General features: G+C 24.9%; 3 protein-coding genes across 3 annotated transcripts; all 3 read right to left on the bottom strand.

Annotated features, from left to right (window-relative positions):
• Positions 1–819: 819 nt before the first annotated feature.
• Phum_PHUM197490 (uncharacterized protein) lies at positions 820–4,363 on the bottom strand (the record flags this gene model as incomplete). Its single annotated transcript, XM_002425368.1, has 14 exons — positions 820–987; positions 1,057–1,269; positions 1,335–1,522; positions 1,600–1,778; positions 1,867–2,005; positions 2,154–2,199; positions 2,282–2,475; positions 2,558–2,687; positions 2,783–2,917; positions 3,000–3,312; positions 3,401–3,626; positions 3,702–3,841; positions 3,918–3,997; positions 4,082–4,363. 14 exons carry the CDS (start codon positions 4,361–4,363, stop codon positions 820–822), a joined length of 2,433 nt encoding a protein of 810 aa, XP_002425413.1.
• A 679-nt stretch (positions 4,364–5,042) lies between these two features.
• Positions 5,043–9,732, bottom strand: Phum_PHUM197480 (uncharacterized protein; the record flags this gene model as incomplete). Its single annotated transcript, XM_002425367.1, has 10 exons — positions 5,043–5,183; positions 5,284–5,608; positions 6,348–6,570; positions 6,661–6,788; positions 6,869–7,223; positions 7,302–7,884; positions 7,967–8,188; positions 8,274–8,603; positions 8,705–9,268; positions 9,385–9,732. 10 exons carry the CDS (start codon positions 9,730–9,732, stop codon positions 5,043–5,045), a joined length of 3,219 nt encoding a protein of 1,072 aa, XP_002425412.1.
• Positions 9,733–9,934: 202 nt separating this feature from the next.
• Positions 9,935–12,018, bottom strand: Phum_PHUM197470 (uncharacterized protein; the record flags this gene model as incomplete). Its single annotated transcript, XM_002425366.1, has 3 exons — positions 9,935–10,030; positions 10,165–10,395; positions 11,824–12,018. 3 exons carry the CDS (start codon positions 12,016–12,018, stop codon positions 9,935–9,937), a joined length of 522 nt encoding a protein of 173 aa, XP_002425411.1.
• Positions 12,019–18,181: the final 6,163 nt, after the last annotated feature.

Here is an 18,181-nt window from a genome sequence, read left to right as displayed (position 1 = left end):
TTATTTATAAAAACTAATACAGAGAGAGAGAGAGAGAGAGAGAGAGAGAAACTTATTTTTAATAGATTATTTAAAAGTAAACAGATTATATTTAAGGTAAAATAATATAGTCTGAGTTTAAAAAAAAATATTTAAGATAATTTTTATTATATTCGATCTGCTTAATTGTACAAGAAATTTAATTTTTATGAGGCTGTTATTAATATCGAACAGTATTTTAGTTTAATGTATTTTTTTTTTTTTTAGATAATAGCTATATTCTTTATATATCTTTTTTTTTTAAAAAAAAAACAAAAAATATCTTTATTACGAGCTTTATATCATTTTTTTTATAAACTAATATATATATATATATATATATTTTATTATGAAAATTTTGTCATTTTATTCTAACTTAAGTTTTAAATTAATTACCCTTATTATTTTCAAATGAATTCTTATCGTTATCAATACAGGAGGGAATATTTACATCATGGCATTCTTCATTTTCATCACAATCATTTTTAAATAATTCTTTTCTTTTAAAAAGTTTAAATATTTTTTTCATGTATTTTATTTCTCTGAAATGGTTTTAAATTTTAATTTAATTTTCATTTAATTTGTGCACACTAAATAAAAAAAAAACTAATTTTTTATTTAATATTACTTAATCATTGTCTGTGTAATTTTTAATTTTGGATTACATTTTAAGGGTGCTTTTCCATTTCCAATCTAAAAAATATTTTTAGCTCTCATAAAAATTTTTTGCAGTTTGTTGTTTAATAAATTTTATGTTAACTAAATACGTACATCACAAAAAAAATGATTTTTTCAATACGATTAACAATTTTTTATTGTAAATTTTCTTACCTCTATACTTCGTCTTAAAGCATCATCTGATAATCCGGCAGTTTTTGCGGCTAATAATGTCAAACTTAAACCGGAAACTCCATTTTTAACTTTGTATAAATAAATAATTTCTTCGTTTTCAATTAAATAATCCATACACTGAAAAAATTATTTTTATTATTAATACTTCTCACGAATAATTTTTATTTAATGAAATACAAAAATAACCTGTAAATCTACTAGAGGACTCGGTGGCAACAATTTTGGTAAACTGTGAAAATGCGTACTAACTAAAATATATGGACACTTGCTTTCTCTTTCTAAAAAATGAATCAAACTTGCTGCAAGCAATGACAAACCATCAATTTCGGTTGTACCTTTTCCAAATTCGTCAATAACGATCAATGATTTTGGCGTTGAGTTGTATATGGAATACGTCATCTGTAATAATTATTCTTTTGCTCTTCGAAATGTTAATTTTTTAATAATCGAATTTTTTTTTTTACCTGTTTTAAATCTACCAAAAATCCTGACATTCTAGTCGATATACTTTCTAGGGTTTGAATGCGAGAATGTATGTAATCAAAAATACAAATTTGAGCACTCTGAGCAGGTACAAAACTTCCGATATGTGCCAAAAATGTTATTAATGCTGTTTGTTTTAAATAAACGCTTTTACCACTGGCATTTGGACCTGTAAAAAAAAAAAAAAAAAAAAAAAAAATGGCGATTTCTAAAATAAATGATGTGAAATTATTATATCGAATTCACCTGTTAAAATTTTAATAAATTTATTTTCGGTATCAAATGAAAGATCGTTAGGTACAAAATTATCAACACATATTTCTTGCAAAGGATGTCTTCCGTTGATAATTTTTAATTTTCTATCTAATGTCAATTCTGGTCTGTGATAATTATTTTCCAATGCTATGGTGGCAAATGCAATGACACTATTTAAAAAAAAAAAAAAAAGGTTTTATTGTCTGGGACCCAATCGTGGTCTGCAAAATTTTTTTTTCCCGAAAAATTTTTTTTTACCAATCAAGCTCTGAAATGTACTTCAACAAAATTAATATATCGGAAGTTTTTGATTGAATTAATTGAATTAAAGTAATCATAATTTTTGACTCTAAATCGGAAATGGATGCTACGGTATCACCTAAAACGTTGTCCAGTTCTGAAATTTAATTCAAAAATAACGTTATTACTAATTAATTAAACAATATATTTTTTTAAAATAATAATAATATTTACGTGATGTCTTTATAATTATGATTTTCCTTTTTTAAGTTTAGTATAAGTAATTTTTGATCTTTTACACTTACCTACACAGTGTGGAGTTTTATAATGAACATAATTATTAACAATAAACTAAAAAAAAAAAAAAAAAAGAAACTGAATTAGCATGTTTTAAAATGAAAATAAAGTAAAATCAATTTATAACGATAATAACTTTAACATCACAGTTTGGAAGTGTGTATTCTGATACGTCACAACCATCACCTTTCCACACAGGTACAGATAGAAGATATCCTAATTCAGTTATATAGATAATAGAACATTGATTTATGATGGTGGGTAGGTTTTCAAGTTCCATTTCAGCAACCTTAACCAAAACATCAGGAATTTCCGCATAAGTTTGTTTTACTGAAAAAAAATTTTTTTTTTTTTTTTTATTTATATTTATACATCCATTGAAATTTTTTTCAAATAAATAAAAAAAATTTACGTAAATCAAGTTTATTGTCAATTCCTCTACGAACGGTAAAATGATTTTTTAAAATACTTTCTTCAAAATCTATAACTTGACTCATGTAATGAATTACTTCGTGAATATTGGAAGTAACACTTTTTGCCACCTAAAACAGTATTAAACATAAATTTAAATACAAAACCTAAATTTTATCTTAATATTGTTTTATTATTTATAATATTTTCTAAAGGAAATATTTACTTTTTCTAAAAGTTTTGAATGAGAAGTAAATTTTTCACATATTTCTCCAACCAATATTGCATTATATAAAGAAGTATAAAGTGATCTCCATTGATTTATGTTCATTCGAGTTCTACACATATTTGCTAAAATTATCTTTTTTTTTTTAAAAAAAAATTAATTAATATATTAAAAAATTATAAATTAAAAAAAAAATGATTGAATTATAAAAACTTACTGAAATATTTTCAACCTTTTTCATGTGATTAATTATATTTTGAACAATATGTTGATGCTTTGACTTAAAGCAAAACTCAACCGCATCTAAACGTTCGTTAAGCTCTTCGATATTTTTACTCGGGTTCATAAAAATTTCTCTCATTTTTTTACCTCCGGCTTTTGTTTTGCATCTGTTAAATAATCCGAATAAACTAAAATCTTCCCTACCATATCCTCCCACGGTGTTCCTTTTAAAAGCTGAAGGATGAACTGAGGGGTTGAAAATTTGTAGAGCTCTATATGTATGCTCATCAATAAATACTCTTGTATTTCTAAAAAAATTTAGATTTAGACATATTATTAAAATTTGTAATTTTTTAAAGAAAAAATTCAAAAAAAAAAAAAAAAAATTTCACCCACAATGTTATATAACTGACATATGCAATTTGAAATGAATCGTGAGTTAAATTAATTTCCGGTAAATATTTTTCCAAATATTTTATCAATATTCCCATACTTATAATCATGGCTTCCTGATTTAAATCAATATGTGATTGAATGAATAAAATATGATCTTCTTCTCCAAGGTTAGAAGGTTCAAATCCAAATTTTAAACCTGAAATGTATCTTTTGCAAGATTCGTAACCTGTAAATGAAACGGTGAATTAAAATTTATTTTATTTATAAAAATTCATTTTACACTCTTAAATACAGTTCATACTCAAATCTTTATTTCTGTTAGACATAAAAAAAATTTTTTTCCATTCTTCGATTCCATTTTCTGATTCTGAATTTTTATTTGCAATATTATTAAGACATTCCGTGAAGGATTCTGACGCTCCACCGCAGGTAATAATTATACTATAAAAATTTTATTAGCACGATACAATTCGTAAATATTATTTTTATTTGAGGAAAATAAATAAAAAACAATAACCTTGGATTTACTTGAGAAATTAACGTTTTTAAATTAATAAAATCCGGATGAACATCAACGATATCATTGAGTAAGTGTATCTAAAAATAATATAAAATTTATTAATAATATTAAAAAGTTTAATACCTTAGAACTATAATAATAATAATGATAATATTCAAAACCTCCGCATCTGCATGTGTGTAATAAGCAGCTCCCAATTTGCCTCGTTTCCAAAAAACAGATAATAATACATCTAAATTATCTTCTGCATAATCTTCGTTAACCTCGTCATTATAATTTAAACTCAAACATTTTAAAAAAGATGAATTATTATTATAAATACTATCGAAAAATGATTTTTTCTTTTCGTTATTATCGTTTTTATTTATTAATCCGATATTTTCATTTTCAGAACACTCAGAAGAACTTTCACAATTGTTTAAAACGATACTTGGCGATTCCATTTTTCAAAAATTTAAATGTAACGAACTTTGAAAAATTAAATTTAACGATTGCCAACTTAAAATTTCAAAAAAAAAATTTGTCGCCAAAGTGAAATACAATCGACGTAAAGTACAAAGTACTTAAAGTGCAAAGTTGTCGTGGCATTTGAAATCCGCGAAAACTTTTAATTATTTATTAAATTTACATAAATAATCCAATTTAAAAAAAGAAAACTTTTTAATTAAAGTCATTTTTAATTATTTAAAAAGTTATGGAAAGGAAAAATCATTAAAAGAAAATTGTTTTGAAAATTTTTACATAATAAAATTATTACAACAAGTTAATTCTTTTTTTTTTAGTTGATAATAAAACGATATATATATTAATAAAATTTATAAAAAGCTTTATTATTAACAATAACACACTTTATGTATTTATTATTATTAATTATTTTATAATTTTTTTTTTGTTTAGTTACAGAGAAATGTAAAAAACATTTATTATTATTATTTTTTTTAGCACCAACAAACAATTTTTTTAATTAAAGTAATAATCATTTTTTTAAATTTATATAATAAATTCAGTTTTGTCAACAAAAAAAAAAAATGGCAGAAAAATAAACTGATATAAATAGTAATCAATATAATAAATGATTCTTTAAATAAAAATAAAACGTTTGTAAATATTTTTATCTAATATCTAATTGACAGTTTGAGCAAGTTTACTGGCCGGATTAAAATTTATCGGACGATATGATTTTTCTCTTTTTTTAAAAGGTTGTAGAGAAGGCAAACCCAAACGTAGCAACATGTCATCGTTATTTTTATTATTCTCCAAACACTAAAAATAAAAATGAAAATTTATTACGATGCAAATACAAAAGGAATAATAATGATAAAAAATTCTAAAAGGAAAAAAGAAAAAAGGAAGTGAAAATCACCGTTTTCATTAAATTTCGTTCCATTGTCAAACCTTTGTGACTGTTAAAAGTGCTGTGATAATCAGTATTATTATTATTATTATTATTATTTGTTAATTTTATTTCCAAATCTGTTAGGGATTTATAACTCGTCAATTGATTTTCGTTAACATCTCGATAATTATCATTATTTTCACGTATTGTTGACCTGTCCGGACTTAACGATCTACTTTTTTCACAAACGTCAATTTTAACTGGACTATTCGATCGACTTCTCGGAGGAGTTGGAAAACCATCAACAAAACCTTTTACTCCAGGACTCGGCGATCTACTCGAACTCTCTGAACTAACAGATCTAAATAATAATAAAAAAAAAAAATATATAGGTATTTCGTCACGTGACAAAACCGTTATAATTTATTTGTACGATAAATTACAAATATTAAAAATTGAAATTTTTTTACTAAACCCACCTTTTTGATTAAATTGTACCTTGTTGGAGTTGAATTTTTCTTATCTAACTGAACGTTGAATGTATTTTATTTATTCATTCATTCATTCATTGACTAGAATTGATTAAAGCCTCAAGCCATTTTTTTCTTTTAGTACTAATTAGAACCTGTATGAACCGTAATTTATTTAGTAAAACCTCAACCAAATATTATTATTATCCTTAGTTTTTATTTATATTTCTAAATTATTCTTTACAATTAATCATATAATTATTATTAAAAATTTTCATTTTTATTGACATTTAGTGAATGAATTAGTGACTATTAGTTAAAAAAAAAAAAATGTGTGCAAAGCTGAGAGAAAAAAGTTAGTGTCGTGTTAGTAATTTTATTAAAAATGTAAAAATGTACAATACTTACTTAAAATATATTTTTTTTTTTGTAAGCAGAAAACCAAATAAGAATGAAAATAATAAAAAGCCTAACCTGTTTTACACGAAGAAAATAACAGAAATGTGTGTATGGCTGTGCATAAAGTAAAAACTCAACGAATACATACAAAAAAGTGGAAGTAAACGTGAGAGAGAGAGAGAGAGAGAAAAAAAGGTACGAAAAAAATTTTTTTTTTTGTACCTGCTTCTGTGAAGTGCGTTCAGCCTACGTGAAGTTATTAATTGAGAGGAAGCTGAGCGAACGTGAGATTGTGATAATTCAGAATCTGAACTGTTCAGCGACCTTCCGCCTCCTGTAGGCAATGTTCCATGTGCAAAATCCTTTCGATAATTGTCGGATGATGAATGTAAAAGTATTGGTGATGACGAATTATTACGACAATCATCTTTATATTGATTTTGTACTGAAATTTTTATTTTTAAATGGTTGTAAAAATTTTTTTTTATTTTATTTAAAAATCAATTGAAATTTTTTTTTTTAATTAAAAACAAACCGGATGAATTATTTGCTGCGGATACATAAACTGCTGTACTTTTTGGCATATCATAAACAACTCTCGGATGTTCCACAACAGATTTTCTATTGTTTTCCGGAGTTAAAATTTGAAGTTGTTCGTTGTATCTGGACATATAAAAACGAGTAAATAAAAATGGCGGACGTATTTGTTTATATATTAATTTATTAAAGTAATTTTTAATCACCTCGGATGGCGGTAATCTCTATATTCTCTCACTGGTTCACGATATTCTGACAAAATTTGAGTCGAAGAAGCAAATTTGTTCGAATCAGACGACGTTGAAATTTTTCTATTATTCGACGTAGATAATTTTTTCGAACCTGAATTTTGACTTGTCTGTGGGGATGACGTGCGAAATTTATCGGATGTCAACCTAACATTATCTTCGAATTCTCCAGGAGGAAGAGAAGAATAATCTTTTTCTTCTAAACTAAATAATCTAAGTTGATGTCTAATGTTTGCTTTTTCTCTTGCACGTTTTTTCTGAAATTCTTCTTCTACTTTTTTCATTGCTTCCACTTCGCTGAGTCTTTGGTTTTCTAAATTTTTTTTTTTTTTTGTATTAAATATCACGGATTTCTAATTACAATAATAATAATAATAATAATTTATTTTACCTTTCAATTCAGCTTCTCGTGACAATTTTTCAGCCAATCTTTTATTTTCTAACAATCTAACCGTACTTTGAAAAGTAAATTTTTTCTTTTTTTGATTTACCCTATTACTATTTGATTTTAATTTAACATCTTGATCTTCATCTTGATTCGTAACAGGAGATGGAGTTCTAGACCTTCTAGAATTTCTCATTTCTATTTGCATTATATTTTCACAAGATTTTGATAAAAATCCTCCGTTCATGTTCGACGTCGTTCGTCTTTTGTTCGAAACGTCCGGAGACATTCTCGAATGATATTCGGGTAAATACATCATTCTACCACCGTCGGCAAAATAAGAATAAGATGGATGCTTGATGGAATTCTGATGACCGCAATCGTCATCTTGCTCCGGTGACGAAGGATTACTTATACTTCTTGCGACAGCAACGTGACTATTATTCAAAGAACTTGGAACGCTTCTACTTAATACCCAATTATCATTTTGCAAATCACAGGTATCATTTCTTTTCGAAGACGCGCTTAGTGCCACTTTTAATTTTTGCAAACTATTAAGTCCGAATGTCGAATCTACCTGATTTCGATCCTTAAATTAACAAAAAAATGTAATTTATACCAAGGGTATTATTATTATGTTTAAAAAAAAAAAAATGTGATGAATGTAGTACCTTGTGATCGTTATTTTCTGGGTACAGGCACATTTTATTTTCTCTCGGTAGAGACATTGAAAATGAATGATCCCTAGATAAAAATAACTGACCCCGAGGGCTAAATTTGGCACCGGCAATTTGAGAAATTACATTCTTGGAAGAATTAATTGGAGATTCTAAATCATCCGAACTGGATTCTTCTTCTAAATCTTGTTGCGGTGTCCAAGCCATTAATAAATTCTTAAAAAAAAAAAAAGGATGCATGTTATTTTGCGAAATTAACATAAATATATATATATATATCGAGTGAAAATCAATCTCTCACCTTTGAACTCGATGTTGCCATCGGTTTGTTGGTTGTGGTAGCAACTTCCGACGAACTCTCGGGACACCCACCGGGACTTGCGTCACCGGATATACCAGAATCACCCGATTTATCATGGTTGCTTCGTAGAATTTGCTGAGACACGGGTAAATGAATTCGATCTTCGATCAAAACCGGAATATCATCACTTCCGCCCGGTGATGGAGCTTGAGGGCAAACCACATTTATAGACGAAAGAAGTCTCCAAGCCGACGTTGGAGAAAATCTTGGTATTTCCAATTGCTTTTTTGGTAGAGTTGGCCTAAGTTGTAAAGCAATTCCACCGTCAACCTTAATTAAAGAGAAAAAAAAAAAATTTCAAAACCGGTGTTTGTTTGTTTGTTTGTTTGTTGAGCAGAAATTTAAAAAAATGAATGTTACATTACACTTACATCTTCATCAGGATCACTTACGAAGCTGCTAGAACAAGAAGTTGTATTACCATTCGCCATGACAATTTGAGTTTTATGAAAGTTTGCTGTAAATTTATCGATGCTACTTTCCCAATCCTGACTACTTTCGCATGATTTATACAAATTCATCATGTTTTTACTTTTTTCAACTACGGTTATACGATGTTCTGCATTTGTTTTCTCCACGTTATTTGTACTTAAATAATTATTTACAGGTTTGATTTCGTTATTGTTTTCCTCCATTCCGAAATAAAATTTTTTCGACGGTACATCTCTTTCCGACTTTTCCTTCTTGTTCTCGTTATGTGACTGCACGTGTGATTTTTCAACGCAACTATCTGGCACGGAATTTTCCTTTCTCATCATCTCATCCTTATTGTAATTTTTTTTTTTAAATTTCACATCATTTTCTCCCGACTCTCTTTCTAATTCTCTCGTTGAAGTAAAAATATTTTCTTTTGGTTTTAAATAGCCTTTGGTAATATTTGTTTTATTCGCGTTAATTGGACTTTGCCTTTTTACATCTCTCAGAGGTCTTAATTTCTGAGCTGCTTCACGAAGTTCCGCCTTTAAAAATTTAATTAAATTAATTTTTAATAAATAAAATATTTAATTAACGATAAAAAAAAAAAAAAATGGAATTTATATGTATTTATTACTTGGAATTCCAAAGAAGCTAAACTTCTTTTGGTAGATATAACTTCTTGAGAAGCTGAACGTCTCAAAAGTTTTTTCTCCAACCTTTCACCACATCTTTCAACATCCGAATTTGTACTTTGTTGCAATCTATTATCATCATCTCTGTATTTAGACTTTGTCGAATGAAGGACTTCCGTCGATTTCGATAATTCCGATGAATTCTTATCGAGTTTTTTAAGATTTGAAACATTTTTCTTATTCGATTCCGCTCTTGTTTTAAACAATCTACCTTTTCTACAAGGTGGTATAGGATTGCATTCCTTACAATTTGGTTCCCAACCGTTTAAATCAGAGGATGAACTTTCCATTCCGCTCTAAATAAAATTTTTTTTTTTTTTTAATAAACGAGAGATGCTGTTTGTTTTTTTTTAAAAGTTCTTTAAGTGCTTTTTTTTTTTAAAAGGGAAAAACAAACAAAGTCTCCTGAATTAATTATAATAAATTTATTTTATACAACAACAACAACAACAACAACCATAGAAACGTTTGCTTCACACTATTTCACAGTAATTAAGGCAAAGAATCACATTTTAAAATATCTAGACCGAAAAATATGTACTCATGTGTTAAAGTTTCCAGAGCTGATACATTATCATTATTATTTAGCTAATTGAGGTTAAGAGAGACGTGTTACTATTATTATTATTATAACTTAAAATTATTTTTTATTCTTATGAATATTTCAAAGATTTTTACAATATTCGAGAAAAAAAGAAGGAAAAAGGAAAAAAAAAACTCACGCTTATTCCATTTTGTGGTACAGGAGGAGCTTTATATTTTTTCCTAGACCTGGATATTCTATGTCTCACAGCATGATCGCTAAATTGATCTCCAGATGATTTTTTAAGATGAAATCTAAGGTCAGGCTCACTTCCGAATCGTGTTTTCTCTAAAGAGATTTCTTCTAAGTTAGGAGGTCGATGAGCTGAACTGCTACGAGGTCTATAAGCTCTTTCTTCTTGTGCAAGACACTAAAACATAACAACAAAATAAATAAATAAATAAATTTTATTTTAAATAATAATGTAATCAATCCAAAAAAAAAAAAAAAAATGGGGAAAAAGTAGTTTGTTTTTTTTTTTTTTTCCCAGGAAACAATTAATGTTTCGATTATGTTAATATGTAACTTAAACTTAAAACTTAGACAAAATATAATAATAATAATAATAATAATAATAATAATAATAATAATAATTAAGTCGTTTATTTATGAAATTTATTTGTTTTTTAAAGGAAAGTTGTTTCGAAACACGACAAATGACACGTTTTATTTTTTTTTTTAACGCCTTTTTAACTTTTTTTTTTTTTGCATTCTAATAAAAAATTTTTTTTTTTTTCACTGTGTATTATTAGAAACACCTTTGTATTATCATTATTATTATTATTATTACTATTTTTCCCTATTGTTTTTTAACTATTAATTTCTTTTTTTTATTTTATTTCAAGGTTATTTTAACGTTTTTTTTTTTTTTACTATTTTAGCACAGTCTATACCTTAAATAAAAAAAAAAATTTTAATAACAAAACAAAAAATTGTTTGTTTGTTTGTTTGTTTATTAATGCAATATACATAATAATGAATAAAAAAATAATTAAATCAAATTTATTTCACGACAAAATATTTTGGATTTAAATAATTTAAACAATACGTAAGAATAAATTTTTTTTTTTTTTTCATTAGTGAAAAATTATTTCTTACACAATCGCCATCTTTATAGCACGAAAAAAAATTTTTTTTTTTTTTTTTTTTGGTTGGTTGGTATTAAAATCTTACGAAAATTTAAATAAATTTTATTTTATTTATTGATAATGCATTTTTTTAATTGATGAGAGAAAGAGAGAGAGTAATAATTACTATTAATTTTTTCTCATTATTTATTATTAGTTACATAATTTCATTTCATTGTTTATTAATTATTATATTTACTTATTGAAAAAAAAAACGGAAGGTAAAATTAATGGTCCATAAATTTTATTATTATTAACAAATAAAAATTATGTATGTGTAGTAAAAGCAATTTTTTTATTATTTAAATTTTTCTTTTTCTTTTTAATGCAATAAAAAAAAAAAAAAAATTAATTTAATTTGTTTTGAAAAAACCGGTCGATTTTATTAGAAAAATTTTGTAATATTTTTAAATTTTCGTAACGTTTTCCCCAACAGATAATAATAATAATAATAATTATTTTTACCGTTCGTGATGTATGTACCATCTAGTAAATGAATTACTCGACCGTACCTTTCGGATACTTATTAAAATCATTCTCTGTGGCGATATAATTAATTAAACATCGATATAACGGCTCAAATCGACGTTTTATCGTCCATTTTAAAAACGGTTTTTTTTTTTTTTAAACAAAAATTATAATTGAATTTTTTAAAAAAAAAAAAAACGTACGTGTTTTCTCGCGCTGAGCGTTCCTCCATTTTGCAAAATGGCTCCGTTATCTGTTGTTCTCAAGCGCAACGGAGGTATTCTTTCGGGTAATACTTTCACCTGAGGACCCTGTACGTGTCTCGTACGTGGATATGAATGAGTCCACTGATGAGGTAAAATGTGATGTTGTTGTTGTTGAGAATGCGTATTTCCCATTTTTACTTATTTCGACCGCCATTCGCGTTTACATCCTGCAAACCAAAAAAAAGAAAAAAAAATCATTTTCATTTCCTCTTTTTCCCTACCTCCCTTCTTCCCCCCCTCCCTCCTTTTTGTAAATAATCAAGTTTAAAAAAATCGACATAATCGATCGATATAATTTCCTAGAAAAGAAAGTTCATATATATATATATATATATATGCGTACACACGAGAAACCTCTCAATAAAAACTAAATAAACATTTCCCCGTTGAAAAAAAAAAAGAGTCAAAGGTGGATTTAAAAAAAAAAAGGTATTAAGTAAAGTGAGAATTTAAACAATCGCGCATATATATATGTAAACATAATAATAATAATAATAATAATAATAATAATAATAGAAGAAGAAGTATAAGAGAAAGTAAAAAATTTTTTTTCAATAGAGAAATCATTTTAAAAAGAACGCAATAATAAATTAGTATGTGTGTGTGTGTGTGTGGCATTTACAGGTGAATCCTTTTGAATCATCGCGTTAATAGTTTTTTTTTTTTTTTTTATTTCCTATTCGTACATGTAATCAGGTTGATATTATCGCCCGCAGAGATTCAGTTAGAAAGTTAATAATAATAATAATAATAATAAAAGATGTTAAGTTAAAAAATTTTTTTATTTACTAATACGAAAAAAAAAGGGCAAATCAATAAAGTTGAATAAACTAATATGATGAATAGCAAATATTAATTTTGTCACGTGTTTACTTATTCAATTTATACGCACGTGCAAGCACGCACACGCATTAAAAAAAATTAAATTTTTGTTTTTCTGTAAAAAATATACACGGTGGGAGAAAGTAACAAATTTAATTTACTTAAAAAATTAAAAAAAAATTTTTTTTTGTAAATAGAACGTGAAAAACTAAAAAAAAATTTTACGTTTGCATGAATGAATTTATTATCCTTAATAAAAATTATGTTCAGACTATTAAATTTAGTTTTTTTTTAAAAACTATTATTAAATAACTACTACTACTACCATACAACAAAAACAAAGTTTTATTAATAATAATGATAAAATTTAAGTTTATACGACAAAAGTAATAATAATAATAAAATAATTAAATAAATCAAGTTTAGGTGAAATTTAAAAATAAAAAAAACCCGAATATTTCGACTCGAGATGGGAGAAAAAAAGAGAGAGAGAGAGATGGAGAAAGAAATTGCTGGCGGCCATATTTAATGTCTTAGTCTCAATTAAAGTATTTTTTTTTTTTTTTCAATGAACGTGAAGCATGCTGCCATCAATGGCATGAAACTATTGCTTGGCATAACGGTAGATTATTCGGGAGGCATTTTAACCATTTCTTACTTGAATTCTATCTCTCCTCTCTCTCTCTCTCTCTCTCTCTCTCTCTCTCTCTCTCTCTCGTAATTTTTTCTTTTTTGTTTTACATAAAAAAAAATTATTTTTATAAAATCCATTAAAAATAAATTTAATAAATTATTTAATAATTAATAATAAAGTTTTTCGTTCGAATTTTATAATTTAATAATAATAATAATAATTTTATCCTTAATAGCGAAAATTTTTCTTTTTTTTGTCATTATTATTATTATTATTATTATTATTATTATTCGTAACAATAATCATCATCATTTTTTTTTTTTTTTAAATGTTTCATAATCGAAAATATTAATGATGATTATTTTTATTACGATAGTCATAATAATAATAATAGTAATAATAAAATCCGGAAATGAAATTTTATTCTCTACAAACACAAATCGTTTCCAACAACCAAAGTTTTTATCATTGTTACATAACATTTTTACCGCCATTTTAATTATTTAAAAAATCGTTTGTACGAATTTAAACAAACGCACTCTCTTTGGATTGGTCAAAAAAAAATTAACCGTACAACGAGCCGACGAAAATATCGAACGATCCAAAAATAATATTAATAATAATAATTTTCTTATCATTTTCCGGTAATATTTTATTTAAAAATATCCACGGGTGAATGACCTTTGAAAGAAATATTACGTAACGTTCGAAAATATTTAAAAACTGAATTGATAAGAAGAAGAAGATGACAAAAACATTTTCCACACGTTTTACGAGGAATTTAAATACTCGAGTTTGTAAACAAACAATCACGTGACGTAATAATTGATATACCTTAAATAATAATTAAATATTTAAATTATTTATTTATCGACTTTAATGAAAACGTCGTTTAAAATTGGTTATCAGTGACATAATCATTATTATTATTATCAATATTTAATATATCAATTAACACATGGAGTGTAAAAGAAGAAAATTTTTTTAGTTTTCCCGAATCAAAAAATGTGCGTTTCTGATGAAAAACGCGACTCCGTCAATTTTTTAAAATAATAATAATAATTTAAATTTATTAACGGTTTATTACCTAAACAATTTTATTATTATTTTATCTTAAATAAATAAATAAATACCAGAGAGCGATAACTTTTGACAAATAATTTTTTGTCGTCGTCATTTTTAAGGTTTATAATTGTTCTAACGGTTTTTCCATCGAGTTTAATTTTTTTTTTTTTTTTTTTTTTACGTTTGTTTATTTATTTACCTCGAAATTGTTATCACGACCCTCACGGTTGTTACCTATCGTCGGTAGATTTATATTAAAATAAAATTTATTATTATTATTATTATTATCCGACATTGATAAGTTAGCAATCCTTCTTCTCACGGTGTTTGTTTGTGTTTCGAAAATGGTTTTCTCAAGAAAAAAAAATTTAAAAAATTAAAAAACCGGAACATAATAGTTAAAAATAAAGACAGATATAATAAAACAACATTTTTTTTATGTTTTGATGATGAGGCCATTGTTCTAACGGGTCAATTTTTCGTCTCTTTGTAATTTGAAAATTTTTATTTTATTTTTTTTTTTTTCCACTCGATTGAAATAAATATGGCTACGATTTGTAATTTTATGGTTAAATCATTTATTCGGAACCGTATCCAAATTCGTTCCCCCCCCCCCTTCCCACCAGTATATAAAACACAAATTTTTTATTTTTATCAAACGAATAAAAAATAACCGTTAGAAATTAACACGTTTTTATACAAAAACAAATAATAATAATAATTTTTTTCGATTACGCGATACGATCAAAAGAACGAACGAACGAACGAAAAAATTTCTCATTATTATTATTATTATTATTATCAACGAAAAAAAAAAAAGAAATTGTAACGGATAATAATTCGATATTATTCGAACGGTAAAAAAAAAAATTCTAAAGTGAGATTTTTTTTTTTTTGAAAAAATTATACAAAATTGCATCACGAAACATTTGTAAAAAGTAAACAACAACAACAACACAATGTTTTTTTTTTTTTTTTGTTAATTAAAGTTTATATATATTTGTTACGCAACGTAGTATATCGTGTGTAACATTCGATATAAAAAAAAAAAAAAAACTCACCGGAAACATTTTGTGCACATACACACGCACACGCACTCACGCACGCACACACACACATAATGTTTTTTTATTGACATTACATAAGAACACGGTCGAATTGTGACGAGGTTGCAAGTTTCGAAGGTAAATTTTAAAACGCCTAAAATTCTTTTTTTTTTTACCTGTCATGAATAATAATAATAATAATATTACGAATACTGAATGTTTAATATTTAAAATAATTATTTGTATTTAATAGAGAGAGAGAGAGAGAGAGAAAAGAAGAAAAAAAAGGAATTATATCATCGGTATTAATTTTGTATGCTTATGTGTATGTATAGTCGCCATTTTGAATATTTTTTATAAATTTTTTTAATTACATTCAAATGAATATTTTCACCGTGTGTAAATTTTTTTTTTTTTTTTTCAATTGTTGTTGTTGTTATTATTATTATTCTCTAGATTTTTTTTTTTTTTTATAACTTTCAAAATTGTTGAAAGATGTAATTTAAATTAGTTCCACTGTGAACCTTAACAGTATCTCCGCCATTTTTGTTTTTAAAAAAAAAAACTTTCTATTCGCATATTTCGAAATTCTATCGAAACTATTTTTTTTATTTTATTTTAATTTAATTTATTTTTTATTTATTATTATTTTCTATATTTTTGATTTATGCGAAATAATAATAATAATAATAATAATAATAAAACAAAAAATCCGTTTAAAAAAATCAATAAAAATCAAATCGAAAATCAATAAAATTTTTTTTTTAATAATAATTTTTCGTCAACGGTCCGATTCGTTCGTTATAAAATTCTCGAATCGATTAATCGAAATTTTTATCGAATTTAAAATCGTCGTGTAATTAGAATATATGTATTCTCGATTTAATTAAATCGAATAATTCTTTTGTAATTTAATTTGATTTTTTCTTTTATTTTAAGTATTATCTGATTGTTGTTTCTTTTGTTGTTACGTTAATAAATTTTTTAAAAAAACGCAAGGAAGGACGCGACGTTGCGTAATTTCACCGCCTTATTGCAAATGTTTATTTATTCTATGGTTTACAGGTGCGTAACTGACGAAATGAAAATTAATTTGAAATTTTTATTATTATGCCATCGTGTAAAAATTTTTTTATATCGATGATATTGTCATTGACAAAAATTATTTTATTACTTTTAATAAGTAATAATAAATTATTAATTAATAAAATTACGTAATATTTATTTATTATATGGAATGTTTTGCATAATAAAAAAAAAAAATCAACGTGACGATTTTCTTTTTTTTTGTAAACGAAAAGTTTTTCATACGATCGATATGACGTTTTCTATTTTTTTTAAAAAAATTAATAATAATAATAATAATAAATTTTTTAATATTTATGTTGGCGCCGTGAAACGTAAGTCTGAGTGCCAACAATTTTTTTCTTTTTTTTTCTTTTCTAAATTGATCGTTCATAAAAAAAAAAAAAAGTCATTTTCTTTTTAAATTTATTTCAGATTCTCACGTTTGAAAAAAAAATTTTTTTTCTTTTTTTTTCTTTTTTAGTTTTTTTTTTAAACTCCATTTTTTTTTTTTTTTTACTTTCAAAAAAATAATTTAAAAAAATAAAAATTTCATCATCGAAATAAGAAAAAAAATTTTTTTTTTTCGTTGTTGGTCACGTTGAAAAATCCCTGACGCAAAATTCCGTGACGGTTAAAAAAATTTTTATTAAAATAATTAACTAAATAATAATAATAATAGTAAAAAAAATTAAATCAATCAACGTTTTGAAAAAATTCGTGAACAATAAATACAAATCATTATTATTATTATTTTAATTATATTTATTAAAAAAGAAAAAAGAAAACTTTAAAAAAAATTTTTATGAAGTTTTATTTATTTACGCCGCGTATTGCAAAAATTTTTTTTTTTCCTATTGATAATTTATTACGAATTCTAATAAACGTAAAAAAAAACAATGTCTTTAACCACTTTAAATATTTTTCTACTGCCACGTAAAAAAAAAAAAAAAATTTATCCGGATTTAGAAAAGGGCCTTAAATAAAAATAAAAATTTTCGATACGAATTTGAAAAATGTAATTAAATGAAATTTCAAAAAATCTAAAACCTATTATTATTATTATTATTATTATTATCATTATTATCATTATTATTTTTTTTTTTAAATGAAAGGCAAATCAAAAATTATGTCTCAATTGTATCCTGTGGAATTTTTTTTTATTTCTTTCTTTCATTCTTTCTTTTATTTTTTTTGCCAATTAAAAACGAAAATAATAACATCATAATAATGATAAATAAATAAATAAAAATTTTCTTTTTTTTTCAAGTAATGTCCAAAAGCAACGTTTAAATAATAATAATAATAAAAAATGGCCACCAGGGTAAAAAAAAAAAAAGAAAAACCACTTAACGAGTATAAAAAAACTAAAATTTGGCAATAAATAATAACAAAAAAAAAAAAAAAAAGTAAAAAGTAAAAAAACTCGTATCAATTTTATCTAAAACAAAGTTACTAATTTATTATTTCACATGGTTAACGCACGCGAACACTCGCGCACGCACCCACGCAAAAACAAAACCTTGAAATTAAACATACGTAAAAAAAAAAAAAAAAAAAAAATTGTTCGTTAATTAACGTTTTACTCGTCTTCTGCTTTTTTATTAATTAATAATTAACTTAAACCTTTTTATTAAATTATTTTATTAAAATTTCACGTGAA

Source organism: Pediculus humanus, genomic scaffold (genome assembly GCF_000006295.1).
Source record: "Pediculus humanus corporis 1103172107547 genomic scaffold, whole genome shotgun sequence".
In the NCBI taxonomy this organism is placed as follows: domain Eukaryota; kingdom Metazoa; phylum Arthropoda; class Insecta; order Psocodea; family Pediculidae; genus Pediculus; species Pediculus humanus.
This window is presented reverse-complemented; position numbering and strand designations above follow the sequence as displayed.